This window comes from Podarcis bocagei, assembly GCF_964188305.1.
Source record: "Podarcis bocagei genome assembly, chromosome: 4".
NCBI classification, from domain to species: domain Eukaryota; kingdom Metazoa; phylum Chordata; class Lepidosauria; order Squamata; family Lacertidae; genus Podarcis; species Podarcis bocagei.
In genome coordinates, this window is record NC_138128.1 from 74336995 (window position 1) to 74356497 (window position 19503).

The 19503-nt window shown below is 41.7% G+C and overlaps 2 protein-coding genes across 4 annotated transcripts in view; one reads left to right on the forward strand and one right to left on the reverse strand.

Moving 5' to 3' along the window:
* The first annotated feature begins 2817 nt into the window (after positions 1–2817).
* On the forward strand, positions 2818–17018 carry TACR2 (tachykinin receptor 2). Its single transcript, XM_081189769.1, has 5 exons — positions 2818–3781; positions 9258–9452; positions 11938–12094; positions 13253–13449; positions 14514–17018. The coding sequence occupies exons 1-5, from the start codon at positions 3387–3389 to the stop codon at positions 14710–14712; spliced, it is 1143 nt and encodes a 380-aa protein (XP_081045895.1). The 5' UTR covers positions 2818–3386; the 3' UTR covers positions 14713–17018.
* LOC308584683 (hexokinase-1) overlaps positions 16124–19503 on the reverse strand; it is a 47337-nt gene continuing 43957 nt past the window's right edge. For all 3 annotated transcript variants that reach the window (XM_081189583.1, XM_081189582.1, XM_081189584.1), the window contains exon 18: positions 16124–19348. In XM_081189583.1, the coding sequence (XP_081045709.1) occupies positions 19204–19348 (145 nt within the window). In that variant the 3' untranslated portion in view covers positions 16124–19203. The remainder of the gene's footprint in view (positions 19349–19503) is intronic.

Genomic DNA, 19503 nt, shown 5'->3' on the forward strand with positions numbered 1-19503 from the left:
GACTCACAAAGTGAGTTCAAGCACTCTCCCAATGGCAACTAGCAAGAAAAAAAATGTGAATTGTTTTGCTGTATTATTGAGCAAACATGAAGAGAATATGTGACTGATATTAAGCTAGCTGAGAAAAAGAAAGAAATGCCTCACTCTAAGCCCTACACAAGAAAGCTATTTTCTTGAGAAAGAATAGCTCATTGACACTGCTAACAACTGCTGAATTTGTTCTTGCCCACTTGCCAACAACCAAGCGAATGAATGAATGAAGGAATTGAGGAGAAATGATTTGCATTATAGAAGCTGTGAAATCTGAAAGTGTCTGATATGAAAACATTTCAATGGTTTTTTAGGTTTTCTTGCTTTCTGCAACAAGCATTCAATGTAATCTTACGCTTTGTCTTTGATAAAGCCCTGTGTTTTCTAATAAAGAAAATAGATTTTGCTCTTAGTTATATCTCTCTCTTATGAAGAGTATCTTAAAACTGTTAAGATCACTAGCTAAATTATACTGTGTTTACCACTATGTAAAGTCATAGTGATTTCCCTGGAGGGCTTTCTACAAGTGACCTTTCAGCATGTTTTCCTTTTGGAACAGAACAGAACCTTTCTGCGAGCCAGAGAGAAGTATATCCCCTTATAAGGATCTAACAGTAAAATGGAACAGATCTCTTTCATATATATACTCGGTGTAAATATTTATTCATCTTCTAGAGAATCAAACTCCCATTGTGAAACTAACACAGAAAGAATGTAGTTGCACATATTCAGCTTGTCAGAGTACTCTTGGAAATGCTATATGGTTGTTTTTTTACAAAACAATAATTTAAATAAAGTACAGTATAACATTAAATTGACTGGTCACTGGTAAAGTTGGGTCTAATGAAGTACTGTCCTTGTCCACATAGACAATGTATTTTAGCCTTCTCCTTTTTCATGTGCTGGAATTTTAATGCAACTATGCAAGAATATGTGAGGCTGCATTAAAAAGTTCAAAGATGGCTTACATGATTATTTTCCACATGAATATTCCAGGCATTAACATTTAAATATTGCATTCTTAAAATGGTTTATCTGTTAAGGACTTGTTTACACAAGTCAGTTCTGAGTTGATGCTCTTTTAAACCTCTTCAATTTAAATGTGTTTTGGAAGCTATCCAAGGTTTAAAGCGCATCTTCAATAAAGCTGGGACATCTCAAATAGTCGGGTACTTTTTTCACCTCATCCTAGGGTAACGGTATATAATGTCCCTGTTAATAATTGCACATTTGGCAGACAGGAGATTTTGCAGAGAGCACTAACTAAATTGCCTCTGTTCTACAGTATACAGAGTGGCCCTTTTTCTATAAGTAGCGTCTAGAGAGATGTTCAAGTGTCTCTAGCAGAAAGTATTTGATGATAAGAAACATGAGAGAAGAACTTGAATCAAATCCAGCCTTGTATTTAACCATTTGCCTGGTCACCATAGGCCACCAGGAATTCCATGCAGTACTATTCTGTACCTGCGCCAGACCCCTTGGTAGAAGGCAATTGACTGTTGTGGTTGGTTGGTGCTTGCCTACATGGCTTAGTAGTAGCCTACATTTCCATACTGGTTGAAGAAGTTTCCTTTCCTCTGTGGCCAGCATAGAAACTAAGGCTCCGTAACTTCTTCATGTGCTAGTAAAATGTTTGCAGGCCAGGAATTTTTATAGGTACACTTGCACAGGTGAACTGATATATGGAAATGTACTGATATGAATAAGTAGCTGGGGAACTTGGGGTGAAACAATGTTGACTCAAGGTTGGACACTGTTTGGTTTAAAACAAAGTCTTGTGCTACAGGTTACATTAGATGTAGTCTTCTGGCAATAGTGCACACTAGTCAGAGCTTGGATTCATAACTTTGGCTTTCACGTAGTAGACTACATGATTTTAGATGCTGAACAAAACAACCTTGAAATAGTGCTTATACACCTGTGGCATGCTAGCTATTTCATTACTGGAGGTTTTTCCTGTGTTGCTTTCTCAACAGACTTGAATAATCCAGTTTAAATATGGTGGAAATCTAACTACATTTTAAGGGTAGTCTCAGAGCAATGGGATAATCTCAGAATTTCCACCGAAGTTTTAAATACACAGTAAAAGAGATGGTTCCCTGTGTGATGCAAATTACTTAAAAGTTTGAAAAAAAATAAATGGGCACATCTCAGGAAACTGTTTTAGACTATACAGGCATAGTAATAAGAATAAATAGTAGTCATAGATAAGTTAGGCATATTTTAAGACACTTTGAAGGCAACTCACTGCATCAATAAAATACCATTTTATTAGGAGAAAATAATGTATGGGATCCAAGCAACCACTTCCTGGGCATAGGCAGAAAGCCCTTATGCTTATATGGGTGGGGGGAAACGGTATTTCCTTCCTGTGGCATTCCCTTGTGCTTCACAGAGCCTTCTCAGGAAGGCTGTTCTTGAGATTGGGATATTTTCCTAGGATGAAAATCACTACCTCTGAGCAGAATATGGTTCACAGCAGTTGAGCTCCCAGCCACTGTTCACAGTCCAATGTGTGAGCTTCTGTGAAGCTCTCACAGCAGTCAGCAGGAGATGGATTTCACAATCCTGAATACATTTTTACTGTCTTCTGTATAGTTGCTTTGGAACTGTTCTCGCAAACCCTCCTAATAATATTTATGGCACACTGCAGGCCAAGTTCTTAGTGAAACTCTCACCAAATTAAATGTGAGTTGTGGATATGCAAAGGATAAATGACTTGGCCCTAATAGGGTAAAATCTTTGACGCTCTTCGCTTTAAACCTGAGAGGAACAGAGCTATGAAGATTACTACAAAAATGTGGGGCAAGGGGTGGAACTCCAGCGTCACGAAATTGAATTTCGTTAGCTATTGTATATTCTAGCCTCTCCACCTCTTTTCAATTCTCGTTAAGCCTGTAGATTTTTTTTTTGCCTGTTTGACTGCTTCCGAAATGTTTCAGTGTTACTAAGGAAGGGAGAATTAAAGTGCAGCAACTCCATGCTGCGATATCTTTTGATCTCTTCTTTTTAAAAAAACAACACATTTTAACAGAGTTACCATAACCTGACACTTCGATTCTTAAGAAGATTCTTTTTATCACAGATCTTCTGCATATTTCTGTTGGTCATTAACACCAGCAGATATTCAAATGGATTTGTGGTGGATATGAGCATAGAAGAGCTGTAGTCGCTTCCTGTGGAAAACCATTGTGTGGTGCATGGAAGATCTGTAAACTGAATGTGGGATGCACATCAAAGTCAGTGTGTCGTGTTCTGAAGATCTCCAAACTGCGAGTTCACAGCAACAATGCTAGCACTGCTGTAAGAAAGTAATCCCATTTCACACAGTTTTCGACAGTGAGCTGAAGAAGGTTATGAAGACAATGTCCTCCTCAAACATAAGCAACATTTCAGTGGATGACATTTCCATAGACCATGTCAACCAGACCGCGTTTTCTCAGCCTGGCTGGCAAATAGCACTTTGGGCTATCACCTATTTATTCATAGTCATCGTATCGGTTGTGGGCAATGGCACTGTCATTTGGATTATCTTGTCTCACCAACGGATGAGGACTGTTACCAACTATTTTATTGTTAACTTGGCTTTTTCTGACCTGCTAATGACTGCCTTGAACACAGTGTTCAATTTTATTTATGCCAGCCACAACGTCTGGTATTTCGGTGAGGGATTCTGTCGGTTTCTTAACTTTATTCCTGTTACGGCAATGTTTGTGAGCATTTATTCTATGACTGCTCTTGCTGCTGAGAGGTAAGAGTTTTGAAGTTGAGCTAAATTTTGTTATCCTATTCTTATTTGTTTTTAAAGGGTTAACTTGTAAAAGCTGGGTTGAAAGAAGTTATACTAACCAAACTGGAAAAGCAGCTGACTTTTTACAAATCTAGGCATATTTACTTAAAGGTAGATCTCACTGAGTTCTACAGCACAATCCTATGCATGTTTACTCTAAAGTAGGCCCCTTTGTGTTCACTGTGGCTTATTCCCAAGTAAGCGTGCATAGAATTGTACCCTTACTCTCTAGTAAGTACCGTATTTTTCTCCCTATAGGACGCACTTTTCCCCCTCCAAAAATGAAGGGGAAATCTGTGTGCGTCCTATGGGGCAAATGCAGGCTTTCGCTGAAGCTTGGGGAGCGAGAGGGGTAGGTGCGCACTGACCCCTCTCGCTCTCCAGGCTTCAGGAAGCTATCCGCAAGCCTTGGGAGCCCGCGGGAGTATGGGCCGGTGCGTCCTATGGGACGAAAAATACAGTATGTTTAAGATTGTAGTCAAGGGGAACAGTCCTATACCTGGGAACGAACACACACACGCAGCACTTCTAAATACAGCCAGAATCAAGTTGTCGTACTATGACTTGGAACTTGCATTTGGAACATGGGATAATTAACAAAGGGGACATTATATTCTGATCCTGAATTATTATTTTTGCACTGATGTAATATTTAAAGGGTTCACTGGTAAAACACATCCATTTCCTTCTTCATATGCATACCACCAGCTCCCAAACAGCTCCATCGGGTTCCTTTAAGATGCCTACATCAGGGGCTACTCTGAAGCTGCTGAAATCTGCACAGCCTGGTACCCAGTAGACCCACGTACCGCCCCTTCATGCTATCAAAGAGCTTATGTAACAGAGTAAAAGCAGATCCCTAAGTCAAAGGTTAAATGTGTTTTTCAACCATAGCAGAGTCTGGCTGAGTCTTATAATTCAGCAGGGAATCACTCCACAGGACACAAAAAGGACGTCCATTCCTATTATGGTAATTTAAACTTTATGGAAATTGTTTATCACTACCAAATCAAAAAGGCGATATTACAGAAGTTTCAGCGGGCTGCTACATAGCTTCTACTATCTTGATCATTTTCTGAAAGTCCCATTCTGTTCCCTAGGTTTTTTTAATCTCCAGCAAAGACTTACAAATATACCAGTACTTGATCTTCTTATTTATCTGTTTTTGTTTTAGTGTTTAGTGTTACACCGAGTCCTTGTTCACACATCATTTACAGACAGTGACTCATAACCTACAATACAGGAAATATCTGAATGCCTTATTTCTGAGGACAATGCAAATTAGGTTCCGTTTCCTCTTGTCAAAAAAAGGACAAGTTAGCAAGATCCTACCAGTTCAGAAACATCTTTCACTTAGAGTCAACAGGACAAAAGTCACCTCTGGGAAACACCCAACGTACTAGTCATCAAATATTTATTTAATAATAAAATACAAATAATACTAAATTATGTCAGTGTAGCTCCTGTGTTCAAATTGATTTAGAATTCATAAACTCCCAAGTTTTAACCAGATGTAAAACACTATTTCCCCATTATGTTCAGTGTCTGCATGGTTCCTATATTCCTAGTAACAATAAAGTCCAAGGGTGTAAGACAATTGGCATGTTGTCGATATGGCATACAGTGGTACCTCGGGGTACAGACGCTTCAGGTTACAGACTCCGCTAACCCAGAAATAGTACCTCGGGTTAAGAACTTTGCTTCAGGATGAGAACATAAATCGCGCAGCGGCAGCGTGGCGGCAGCAGGAGGCCCCATTAGCTAAAGTGGTACCTCAGGTTAAGAACAGTTTCAGGTTAAGAACAGACCTCCAGAACGAATTAAGTTCTTAACCCGAGGTGCCACTGTATAAGGAGGTCTCTGTGTGCTTTGGTGAACCCCTGGATTTGCACAAGTGGAAAGAAATGGAGGGAAGGACCAATACAAGGCTGCCAGCCTATATAGACTTACTTGGGAGTATCATAAGTCCCACTAAACTCAACTGGGGCTTTCTTCAGAGTGGGTATATATTAATAGGGTTGCACTGTCAGCCACAGAAAGAAAAACCCAAACAGGAAGAAAAGAGAACTGTGCAGACATTTCCTTTCAGGAGGCAGAGGTGAGTGAGGAATAAGCAAATATCAAATGTGGAATCAGCCATCCATAGCATTGTTCAGAAAGCAAGCCAAACTGCTCATGGGGCAAAACGCAGGCTTGTAGGGGTTCCCTTTTCACAAACCTGAATCAGCCACTACAACCCAAATATATCCACACTTGCAGAATGCAAGCAACATGTGCTATTAAGCAGATAAGCCTACTCCTTGGAGGGGTAGACAGTAGTAGTCGATCATAAAAACAGAAATAAATCAGTTTCTGGGAAAGATTAATGACTTTAATAGAAGTAGCTTTTTCCGGCTCGAAGTCAAGGGCTGCTGGTAACAGATACATTGTGTAGTCCGGAGCTTACCACAAATTTATTTTTTTTTAAAGTCCTCCAGATCAGTTTATTTTCTCTAAATCTCCCACTTTGGGATTCTTGGGGAAGAACTTATAAAACTAATGCCTTTTTTATTTTTATTAGTTACGTAGGAAAAGTTGAACTTCCATTTTTATAAAGCACAAGGTTTGTGCCATAACTAGACTGCACCACTCTTTAGGGAGCTATCCTATGTGTAAGAAGCTGGTGTAAAGAAAGCCAGTGGAAATAAAGTTGGCATGAAGTTACACCTGATCCAAATCCCATTCAGCAGCTAGGCGGATGCTACTGCCCTGCCTAAGTCTGGCAGAGGAAAAACAAGTCTTTAAAACAGTGTTCTGTGCTGGGTTGCCAGGTCACGTAACTAGGCTGAATCTACTTAGGATCCAGCCTAAGGCCCACCCTCCCGGTCCTGCCCCCACCATGCCCCAGAATGCTCCCTTTCGGAGACTTACACCAGCCTCAGCTCAGCTTTTTGGACTGCCACCTTTTCCTGCCTGGGAGGCTGCCTCTTCTGTTTTTCTTCCCTTCACACTACTGCTAGTCATAAAAGATTTCTCAGGAAAACAGGTAGGCTGCATTTATCTTCCTTGGAAAAGTTTACAAAAACAAGCCATCATTTCTTGCTGTTTGGATTAGGGGTGCCAGATTTTCCTGCACCATATGTGACAAATGGATGAAGTTATCTTCCTCCCTACACGGTTAAAATGTGGGGAAGCTTTGCCTGCTAAACTTCTGCTTGTCATGTGGCTTTTTAAGACACAGGAGCCATGCCAGAAAAAGTTGGCACCCCTAAAATTTATTCTATACATTCTGCAAAAGCTCCGGACAGATCTTCCAAGCAAAGAGGCTGTCGTAACTTGGCAGTAAGTAATTGGAAGCTAATATTTTTTGTTTGGGTTTTGATTCACTCAAAGGTGCAAAAGTTAAGAATCGACAAGACAATCTATCAATTGAACAGGACAAGTACTGTTGCACAAGTTGTGCTGGGAACATAGGAAGCTGAATTGTACCAAATCAGATTGTTGGTCTATCTCACACACTTACCTTCCCGCCGGAGCGGTACCTATTTATCTACTTGCACTTTGACGTGCTTTCGAACTGCTAGGTTGGCAGGAGCAGGGACCGAACAACGGGAGCTCACCCCGTCACGGGGATTCGAACTGCCGACCTTCTGATCGGCAAGTCCTAGGTTCTGTGGTTTGACCCACAGCGCCACCCGCATCCCGGTCACCAGCTTGGATGGCCCCAAAAGAGCGTTAGGAAAATGGAGGCTAGCGATGGCTACTAACCACAGCAGCCATATTCTCCCTCAGCTGTTGGAGGTAGTATGTCTCTGAATACCAATTGCCAGGAAAAGCTCTGTTGCACTCATGCCCTGTTTGCAGGCTTCCCATAGGCATCTAGTTGGCCACTGTGAGAACAGGATCCTGGATTAGATGGGCCTGGGGCCTGATCCAGCAGGACTACTCTTCTGTTCTATTGTCTATACATACTGACTAGCAGTTGCTCTCTTTCCTTGCACTGTCTGAAGTTGTCAGGCATGGAACCTGGAACCTGGAACCTTCAACTCAGTGGCTGGGGCAATCCAGTCAGATGGGTGGGGTACAAATAATTAAATTCTTATTAGCGTTCAAAGCAGGCGCCCTATCACTAAGCTATGGGGGAGAAATTTTATTTTGTTTGCTTTTTAATGAGAAACATTATTGAACCAATACGTAAACCGAAACACTTCAAAAGTAGCACTTCACTGAATTTTGCAATGCTATTCTCCAACTAGCATGTTCAAAAATGGGTATATTAGGGGGGAAGTGTGCATAAAAATGCTTGTTAGTGAAAATAACATACAAAATGCATTATATTGGGGAGGTATATTTTAAAAATGTGGATATTGGTTAAGACTACATGGACAAAGGTCCATGTAGAAAATGGCACCAAAGTTGCTGACAAATTTGCATGAGGCATTAAAAAGATTAAATCACAAATTGCTGTGGAAATATGAAGAGATGAATTTAAGAATGGGAAAAAAATAGAAACCTGGAGAAACCAAAACTGAGATATTCATTCATCCATAGCTATGGCACTTCCATGGAATAACTTGCCCTGAATTACTGTACTTCCTGCAATCTCAGAGTAAACAAACTACAAGGAGGCAGGAATTAATCATTGCACAAATAACATTTCTCAGCAGAGCCACTTACTTAGGTATACAAAACCCTGGGATCATAAATCCTATCCTTGGCGTTAGAAAAAGCTACCAATTTTGGAAAAACTCAGCCACACTGGCCATGCAACATCAATTATTGTCAAAAATGTCATTTTTGAACAGGTGTGAGATAAAATGCACAACATGTCATTTAAACTGGAAGGCGCAAGGGTTGGAGAGAGGCTGAGGGGAAAACATTTCCACTGCTCAGTGAACAAATCAGGCCTGTGGCAGCAGCATGACTTTTTCTTAAAAAAATAAATGATTGCCCCTCACAAAGCTCATACAAATCACTAATTAGTCTGGCCTTATTTACACCAATCTATGCATATTTGTATGCATTCTTTAACTAGAGAACTCCATTATAAAATCTGGAGGCATGCAAATTTTGAAGTAGAGCTGTATATTCCCCTCGCCACAGCTTTTTATTAGAGGTCACTCCAGAAGTTCCCCAAGTTTCAGAATCGGCTTGGGAGTGAATGCTCAGAAGACTCATTTGTACACACCAAGCATTTCCCACAGTCCTTTAGATCTGTGGATTTCTTTCCACATAAATGCACACAGTAGAGTAGGGTGGAGGGGATAATGCTTTGCCTCTTCTACAAATGTTTGAATTGTTTATTGTGAATATGGCTGTGTACACACTATACCTTCAAAGCACAGAGCACAGTCTTCCCGACAAAGAATTCTGGGTGCTGCTGTTTGCAAATGGTTGCTAGGAATTGCAATTTTGTGCAGGCTGAACTGCGGCCTAATGCTTTCTCTCTTCTTTTCAGGTATATGGCTATAGTTTACCCTTTCAGGCAAAAGCTCTCTGCTGGGTACACCAAAGTGGTCATAGGAATAATCTGGTTGGTAGCTTTTGGACTTGCTTTCCCACAGTTCTTTTATGCACAAATTCGTGTCGACTATGGAATGACCAAATGTGTTGTTGCCTGGCCAGATGACGTTCATCGTAAACATCTCATCACGTAAGAACATCCCAAATCCTGAACCCCAAAATACATGTTGGCAGCTGAGAACTCTTGATTTAAGGGGGAAAGAGAGAACGCAAATGATGTTGCTGAAAATCTTGCCTTAACCATCTGTTTTCAGCCAGAATCTATGTTACTACTAAGTCTTCTTTATACTTGATGGAGGAGAGTGGAGGCAAACAGGTGACCATGTTAATATTCATGCAGTAATCAGGGATACTGCCAATTTAGGGTGTTTGATCCACAGATTTCAATGAAGTTGCAGTTTTCTAAAGTGAAAGAAGTCTATGACATTCGGCTGTGACATTCTGTGATGGGGGAATGAGGGTTGGATCCAGGAACTCAAGGTGATCAAATTTAATTCAAACAGGGCTTCATACGTCAATTAAGAATCCTTCAGACATATCCGAGTTAACTGAATGGCAGGACCATCCCAAGACTTTTAAATCCTTGGGGGGAAAGGGATACCAGTATTCCTTCCATACTAGTAATTGGTTTAGATGCCTTTGCTGGACAATTCTGGCAATGTCATAGCATTGGAGGGCTTTGGGGTGCCTGTGTTACCCTCTTATCTTGTCTTTAAAAGTCAATTGCAACATTAGCTTCCATGTAATTTCTAGCAAAATATTCCCGAGGCTTTTCAGAGCTACTGTATCTTTACCTAAAAGCTTCCTCTTTGCAGCTGCCAACTTTAATTGCTTTAGCCTGTAATTGTCCTTTAATTAGTCCTTCCTGCTCTACACTTTCATTACTAGATTTCTTTTTTCTTTTAACTGAAAAATAGCATAGTGTCACAAATATGGGGAAATTCATTCCTAATGAAACATCATATTGAACAGAAAATGCTTAGCGGAAGGGATCACAGGGAGCAAGCTTCTAATTAAAGTTGCAGGGTGGGTTGCCTTTGTCCCAGCACAAAAAGCGAAGCACTTACCTCAGTAGCAGCACTCTCCCCGCTGCAAGAAATTGATGAGAAAGGCACAGATATGTAATCTTCTGGCCCAATCTAGATTCACACAGAAACAAGGAACAGCAAGGAGCATCTGTTTGAACAATCGCCATGCTTCCTGTTTGAGAAATATCAAAATCTGGCACTGAATGGGATGCCCTCACTGTGATATGAAGCAACACTTCTATAGAGTAAAAGTCCCATTAAATCTGTAAGACAAATTTTGACAGTTGATTACCGATAGTGAAAAAAATGTTTAGTCAAAACATGGCAATGTGGTGGACGCAAAAAGAAGGGGGAAGCGGTGTGACCTCAAAAAGCAGGCCTTGGGTCCAGTAGATAAAAAGAGTGCAGGGAAAATGGAGAGGTATCTTGAGACCTTGCAGTGATTAGCCTTGCAGTGATTAGCCTTGCTATTTGTGGCAAAAGGAAGGATTTCCTCCATGTGTTCTTATCTCTTCCTCTGTCTGGCTCACCTCTTCCCCTTTTAGTTCGGGGAAAACCACACACAAGGCTAAAACATAGAGTCCTTTGTTCTGTTAATGAGGTTCTGGAATTCAGGAGGCCAAACATTTATGGAGCTTTGGGTACAATTCTCATCTCCCTCCAGAAAGGAGGCACAGTTATTTAAGCATTGCGTTAACACCACTCCTTGAACATTTATCATCAACCATCTTCTACAAATAGTAGCCTTCTGACAAGCTGTCTTCATGCCACTGGTTTACTGAGGCCACTGTCACATCACCAAAAAAAGGTGGGGGAGGGGGCACACACAAAATTTTACACAAATTCACACTGTATACATGATATGCTAATTTATATGCATGGTTGCAAATTTAGAAATAATCACTATAATTCAAATATAAATTAACTATCATTTTGTCACAGTGGAGAAGACTATGGTTTGCTCAGTCTGTTGTCCCCATGTTAACTGTTGATGGGCAACTTCAAGGCTCTTACTCTCTCTTCATATCTGGTCAGGCCTTCTGACAGAGGACACTTTCCAAACAGCGGAAATTATAGAACCTTAAGAGTTAGAAGGGACCCCAAGGGTCATCTAATCCAACCCCATGCAAGTTCTCGGTAAAGTAGGGCAAATGGTCACCCTAAACAGCAGTTTATAACTCTGAAAGTATCACTTTTGAAAGACCATTAATGGTACATTGTGTTTTGATAGCTTCCCCTCACCGGCCTTGCTTCACATCCTCCTTGAGTGTTTTTGCCTGATTGGAACATGCCATTGAACTCTGAGAATGACTTGTTGCTTGCCTGGATGGAGAATAGAGAGGGTGTGTGTGTGTGTGTGTGTGTGTGTGTGTGTGTGTGTGTGTAAAAACTACCCCAGTGTACAAAGATACCATTTACATTCACTGCTCTGGCCACTCTTGCCCTGGAAACCACTGGCCCCCGGGAAGTTTTGGAAACTCAGGCAGAAAAGCATTTATTGATCTTCCCAATACATGGAGGTTCTTTTTGGACTGAAAGAAGGGAAACAAGCTCTATCCATGCTCAGCTCTTTTTCTCTTTTTTCAGGTACCACATTACAGTCATTGTTTTGGTGTACCTGCTGCCTCTCCTAGTGATGTTTATCACATACAGTGCAATAGGAAAGGCTCTGTGGAATAATGCTGTTCCTGGAGATCACACTAATGTGCTCAGCTACCAGCATATGATTACAGCCAAAAAAAAGGTTAGTTGTCGTGAGCTAATAATTGCTGCTTATAGCGCAGTGGTAACATGAACCCGGGGGTAAATCTCACTGCTGCATAGTTTCATTATCAGCAAGAACAACAGACCAGACACACCTCCGGCTAAGACTCAGACTGTGTATGCAGTATTTCTTTAAAAAACAACAGGATAGGTACAGATCATGACAAATACCTGTTCCCAAACCAATGGTAGGAGCGCATTAGGTGCAGAGTTTGTGGGAATGTGTAGTCTTGATTTTTCAAATTACCACCTAAGTTTTAGCAAATGCCCTCTGCTGTCCTGGATAGGTACTACAGCATGATGCCTCTAACCAACATTATAAAAGGTGAAGGTAAAGGACCCCTGAATGGTTAAGTCCAGTCAAAGGTGACTATGGGCCGTGGTGCTCATCTCGCTTCAGGTCAAGGGAGCCAGTGTTTATCCACAGACAGCTTTCTGGATCATGTGGCCAGCATGACTAAACCACTTCTGGTGCAACAGAACACCATGATGGAAGCCAGAGCACACAGAAATGCCATTTACCTTCCCATCACAGCGGTACCTATTTATCTACTTGCAGTGGTGTGCTTTCAAACTGCTAGGTTGGCAGAAGCTGGGACAGAGCAAGGGAAGCTCACCGCCGTCACACAGATTCAAACCGCTGACCTTCTGATCGGCAAACCCAAGAGGCTCAGTGGTTTAGACCACAGTGCCACCTGCGTCCCAATAACCAACATTATATACATTGGCAGCAAACAAGTAGGGCAAGATACTGCTAGCTAAGGGGGTTCAACTTGAATAGTCACCACCTGTCACTTTCCAATCCTAAAAAGTGCATGTTTCTGGGATTTGCGGCAACATTATCACAGCAGCATTCTGCACAGCCACAGTTGCCTTTATAAACAAGTTACTACTATATATTGCAGGGATGAGGAAACATGTCATTAATATAACTATGCATTTAACATATTGTCTGGTTTGGTTCATAAGAAACTCCAGGCACAAATTGTTGCACAGAAACGCATCACAGACTTGCTGAATACCCACCCTAAGCCTGTATTTCACGAGAAATGGGTGGCAGCCTCTTTGACACCACAGGCACAAATCTAGGACCAGAAGAATGACGAAGCATTCAAAGATTTCTCTTTCCTTTTTCTAGTTTGTCAGGACAATGGTTGCAGTCGTGATCACATTTGCCATCTGTTGGTTCCCTTATCATCTCTACTTCGTCTTGGGGAACATCCGGAAAGACATTTACAGGCAGAAGTACATTCAACAAGTATACCTGGCGGTGTTTTTGCTTGCCATGAGCTCTGCGATGTATAGCCCAATTATTTATTGCTGCCTTAATCAAAAGTGAGTAGTGCATGTGTTAAATGAATGCAAGCACCTTGGGAGTATCACTGAAGTGTAAGATAAAAATGCTCGTATATAAATATAGGAACCTAGGAAGCTGTCTTATACCAGTTCAGATCATTGGCCCATTTTGCTCAGTGTGGCCTACACTCAGGGCTTATCCTTGTATCATATTTAGCTTGACCTCTAACATTTACAATGCAATCACTTACATTCCCGCTCTGAAGCAAATACCACTGAGTTCAATGGTGCTTACTCTCAGGCACATTATTAAATTCCACAAAAAACAGCGCTTTTCTCTAAATGTGCATCACATTCCTTTGATAGCCTCTGTATTCCATCAGGGAAACAGTCCATTTTTCTTTGAAGAGAAATTTCCTTTGGGGGTTCAATACGGAGGCTCACACAAAATTCCTCATTCGTCAGACTTTATTCAGTAATTTGTTACGGGACAGAGTACAAAAGCGTCTGTGAGAGCACACACCCTATATAAGGAAATATACATCATCTTGACCATTCATTCTCTAGCCAACCACCTTCTGCCACCTCAGCACCTCACCTTCTCTCACCCAACCATAGTCCTTGAAAACACTTACTCAACCCAAGTTTTTTGCTGTACATGAGACTTCCTTGTGCCTTTGTCAAGCAATTGGCCATTAGGTTCCTCCTAAACTGATTCTTACCAGTTTGGGCTGCACTCTTGCATACATGATGGCAAGATCCTCATGGATAATGGGTTTTGCAGAATTTCTACCTTCTCAGTCTGTACAAGGGATGGGGAGCTTTTTCTGACTACATACTGGGGGTGGGGGTCACATGCTAGTGGTTGCTGGGTCAGAGGCAAAAGTAGACAGAACAGCCAATGTGACTTATGCTTTGGTATCGACCACACACGTCATGTATTTCTATACAGATTTATCTCTCCACCCTGTCAAACAAGAGGTGTCACCCTACAAAGACACAGTCCACCCAGACAAAACACTTGAGGAATCCCTCAAGTCTGAGATTCTCCACCCCTCATTTATACCATGTAACACTTAGCTTGTGTTTGCACCCATTTACAGGTTCCGCTCTGGTTTCAAGATAGCTTTCCAGTGCTGCCCTTGCATCAAAGCAACGGAAAGAGACAGACTTAACCTTACTCCTCGATTGCCTTTAAAGAAGACCTGGAGAGATCAAGCATCTAACAACCTGACAAGCACAGGAACACAGACAACCAATATGGACAATGTACCATTAAGCACCATGTATTTGGTCGTTTGACTATTTTGCCAATAGCTTGATTAATGGCTTCTTGTTGTGTTTCTTCATTGCTGATTAAAAATATTACCACAGAGGTTTGTGACAGATTTGGGAGTATTCTTTGCAGTGCTTCATACCAGCAACAGAACCAATCAATTCCTCCATCAGTGTTATTGCTTGAATGTCTTAGGGTCTGAAAATAATCTCAATGCCATACGCTCATACTATTATGGAAAGCCACAGGGCCGACCCAAGACATTTTACTGCCTGAGGCAAAGGACAAGGTGGCTCACCTCCCTATTTCATGTACAGAAGCCAACTGGACTAGCTGTTGAATCTTATTTCAATGCTGGCTATGGGACAGCATCCATCATGGCACCTGATGGCAACAGACCAGTTTTGGGGGTCCAAGATAGACTGTGGAGCACACAGAGCAGATCACATACTTCAGAACAAATAGAAAAAGGGCATCCCCCCCCCCAACTGTACATGCTGACTGGAGAATGTGCAACTTGCCTGGAGAATGTACAAAATTCAGCCAAAATATGCACAATTCTCCAAGGCCTGTTGCACAATTCCCTCCTCATTGGAGAGTTATGTGCACCGTCTCCATCAGGTCTGGTGAACAACGGCCAGTTGTTATGCACATTTAACTGATTGAATTACATTCCTTGTGGCATATACATAAATGACACCTTTCCCCAGAAAATGTAAAGCATTGTCATATTATTTTTAAATACTTTAAAAAGTAAAAGACTGTTACCATATTCAGTCATTTGAGTAAAACACTGACAACAGCATTCGTTATCTGAATCAAGGTGGAAGTTAAGATATTTCGAAATAGTTTGATCGTTAATACGTTTCTGATAAGAATTACGAGCAACTGTGATTTGTTCACCATACTGAAGAATTATGTTTATGGCGGCTATTAATTACTGTGCTATGGCCCATGATTCACAAGTGCAAATTCATCTTTGTGTATTTTGTATGGAACCCCAAACCAAATCTTTTTTTTTTTTTTCAGTCCATCATCTTGGCATTAAAAATTCAAATACAGTGGTACTTGGGTTCACAAATGTAATCCGTTCCAGAAGTCCGTTCCAAAACCAAGACGCGCTTTCCCATAGAATATTAACCATCAGACATTCAACTCAAGGACACAACACGTAGCAGTTCTTGTGTCAAAAAGGTGTGCAAGTGTGTTCAACCCAAGGCTGAAATCTGGTGGGACATTTTAACACTGTTGTGTAAAGAAACATTTGCTAGAGGCAAACATTTCTCAGGAAATATCCGGAATCTAGAATTGAATCAAGTTTTTATTTTAAATATTCCCAGTTTGTTTCCATTGCTTTTAAAACACACAGGGATCTTCCCCACCCTTCTCCAAAGCACCAATCATTCCTTTGCCAGAAAGAATCACCAAACACCAACACACGTCAAAAAAAGTTTAATATTGTCACAAATATTCACTTTGCACTAGTAAGTACTGCTGCTACTAGTGGTGCAATGTAAAAAGACTTTCTAGCATTGCAAATCCAGGGAATCATGCAGATCTTCCGGAAGACACACACACACGCACGCACACGCACACACTTAAAGCTGAGCTTACTGCTTGTGACTCGTGTGACCACACAACATTCGATCACAGTGCACCAAAATGCATATTGAAATGCTTATTAGCATGGGGAATTCCAATCTTGAGGAGCAGAGAAGAAAAATACCGTATTTTTCACTCTATAAGACGCACCAGACCACAAGACGCACCTAGTTTTTGGAGGAGGAAAACAAGAAAACAAATATTCTGAACCTCAGAAGCCAGAACAGCAAGAGGGATCACTGCACAGTGAAAGCAGCAATCCTTCCTGCTGCTCTGGCTTCTGGTATAGCTGCGCAGCCTGCATTCACTCCATAAGACGCACACACATCTCCACTTACTTTTTAGGAGGGAAAAAGTGAGTCTTATAAAGCAAAAAATATGGTAAGTCTGCAAATCTCTTTTCTTCTGGCCAATGGTGGTATTTAGTTGAACAAACAACAATTCATATTTCAGAGAACAGAAAGATCTAGAATGGTAGTGGGTCGCTTCTGCGGCAGCTGTTCAGAAAACTAACTGCAGGCTAACCAAACTTAAAAGACAAGCTAGCTAATTTTGTATTTGTGCAATTCCAAATAGGAAGGGAAAGGTGATGTGGGTTGTCTGCGTGCGATGGCAATTTTTTTTCTGTGCAAATTAGGCAACTTTGCATAAATTAATTTGCACCAGAAAGTTTCACGCAAGGCTATAATCTGGCATGCTTATTTTACTTGCATTTATTTTAATAATAATATAATAATAATAAAAAGCTAAAAGATTTGAATCTGCTAAGCTTGGCTTATTTGCAATGGGCAAATGCATTGTTACTACGAATCTTAACAAACCAGGGGGATCCATGGAAAGGTAAATAACCGGGGAGTGGGGGGGGCAGGATGCATCCCACATCACTGTTTGCCAGCCCTTTCTATTTGCTGAGTGGCAGGCTGGCTTGACTTGCAAGTCTAGCTGAATCTAGTCCCAATGCTGGAAATTTCCTTGCTTTAGGCACCTTTGGAGCAGGCTAGTTTGGTGTTACTTGCCCACAATGCTTTCCCAAGCACCCTGGAGTTCCTTGCTCCACACCCTATGCGGATTGACACAAGGACAGTTCCTTGAAACTTTACTCATCTAATCGTTAGATGCTGCTGCTATCTATGTATCTAAAAGCAGGGGGTTTTTTTCCAGCAGGAACTTAGCTTCAGCATCTCTCAGGTGGGCGCCATTGCCATTCCAAGAGAACAAGGGAGGCGTTCATGGTGAGTCCAGCACCTTTTTCTAGAAAAACAACACTGTTTAAAAGCCTGGTTCTGAAGTTAATGTCACTTTTAAATCCACATGGAAAGGTATATACTTCCAAACACCAGGGGCATTATTCAGCTCCATTAAAAATCAGTGTGGTTTTGGCCTCCATAGGACCCACTGTTAATGGCGATTAGGATGCATTTCATTCCACCCCTTCCCCTATTATTTAGCTAGACTCAGAGTGTAAATTTTTAAAGCACTCGTGTGAGCGCTGTCATGTGGAAACTAGCCGTTAATGCAGATTAGAGGGCTCCCTAGCAAAGCACCCAAACACCACTTTGCTCACTCAGGTCTGGTCATCCATTCGCTCCCATACATATGGACATACCAGGAGGCAGCAGCTGTGTCTGGGAAGCTGCCTGCTATTTTAATTTGTCCGCCACTTTCCGGGGCAATGTTACATTGGGTGCACAAGAGCAGTGTGGGAAAATTAAAAGGGCAGCTTCCCAGTCACAGCAGCCAAAGGCTCACAGCCAAAGGCCTGGGCAGGCCAGAAAGCCAGGTTAACTCCAGCTTTGGCAGGTGGACAAAGGTGTTGGGAATGGTGTTGGCCTTGCAGTGTGGCACAACGTTTCCAGAAGCAAATACATGCCGTGGACTTGCCAGAACTCCCCTAGATAACCTGCAGCCATGTCACTCCCACATTGCAAGCACTCGTACAATTGCTACACAAAGGCAGTCCGTGAACTCGGCTCATTACACCGGAAGTGGCTCTCAGAGCAGGAAGGGAGACCAGGATTCCCCTTTTAAAAATTAACATCCTCAACTCACCAGAATCTAGCCAAACCAAGGGACGGGTACATGGAAAGCTATGGATATCTCTACGGTCAGAGGTTTGGATTATCTCTGGGGTCAATCCTTCTCTTGGTTTTGTTTTGTTTTTACTAGCACAGACTTGCCTTTTGGAAGAGCACAAATCTTACTTGGAAACACGACATCATTCACCAAAGCAGCGGGAAAAGCCAGTGATATTAAGACATGTCGGGAGAGCCCCTTATTTCTTTCCTAGTGACTGAATACAGTGAGCAGAAGACAATTCTGACCGCTAAAGGAGACCTTGCTACAGGAGCACAGAGTGCAGCTCAGCAGATGTGAAAACTTCAAAGTTGTCTGAAAGGAAAAGGGTGCGGGGAATCAAACATTTAGCTAGAAATTCAGAAAAGAACTGCTAAGCCCTCTTAGCATAAGCATTTGTCTCTTACTCAGCACTGTTGGTGGTATATGTATTTAACATGGATGTAGTAGCAGCTGGAAATAATACACTTGACACACAGAACCACCTGCTCTTATCCTTGGACATCATTTGGTTGTAATTTTAGACCTCGAATAATAAACCTATTTTTGACATTTGTTTAAATTATAGATTCTTCTTTTTTCCTCCTTCGAATGATTTACACACGGGGAATGTGCCAAATAGGGCAGAAAAAGACACATGCAGACAAGGGGTTCAGAGGAGGGAAATATTATCAGCAACAGCAGCACACGCTATTCAGTATCCTATTTTTATTTTTTAACTCCAACGCTTCCATAAAGCAGCAGTGGGACTCTGGGCTTCCCCTCTTGCCAGTTCAGACTACGGAACCGCTGCTTTTCGCAAGGAAGTGCTCGGAAGGCAGAATGAGCCAGTGGTGAAGAGTTCAGTTATGCTCAGCCTCACGCAGTCTACATCCCACAGCAGTGATGAGGGCAGCCCCTTTGCCACTGCCATCTTCGGAGAGAAGGAATGTCACATCGCACTTGGGGGCCAGGTCCTTTACCGTTTGGTGCATGACCCTTGAAAAACTGTGGGGAAAAACAAACAAAAGGAGGGAAATATGAGGGAGGGCTTCTCTCTGCCAGGCCATAATCACGATAAGGTCTCAAGATTACCAAGCAGGTTTCACTCTCTTTTCAGCAGCAACGCTTCTGAATACCAGTTGCTGGAAACGGATAGCTCA

Excerpts from the sequence above, each read along its gene's own strand:
- TACR2 (XM_081189769.1), top strand. The coding sequence starts at position 3,387 with ATGAAGACAATGTCCTCCTCAAACATAAGCAACATTTCAGTGGATGAC. Across the intron at positions 3,782-9,257 it reads ACTGCTCTTGCTGCTGAGAG|GTATATGGCTATAGTTTACC; the intron begins GTAAGAGTTTTG and ends TCTTCTTTTCAG. Across the intron at positions 9,453-11,937 it reads CATCGTAAACATCTCATCAC|GTACCACATTACAGTCATTG; the intron begins GTAAGAACATCC and ends CTCTTTTTTCAG.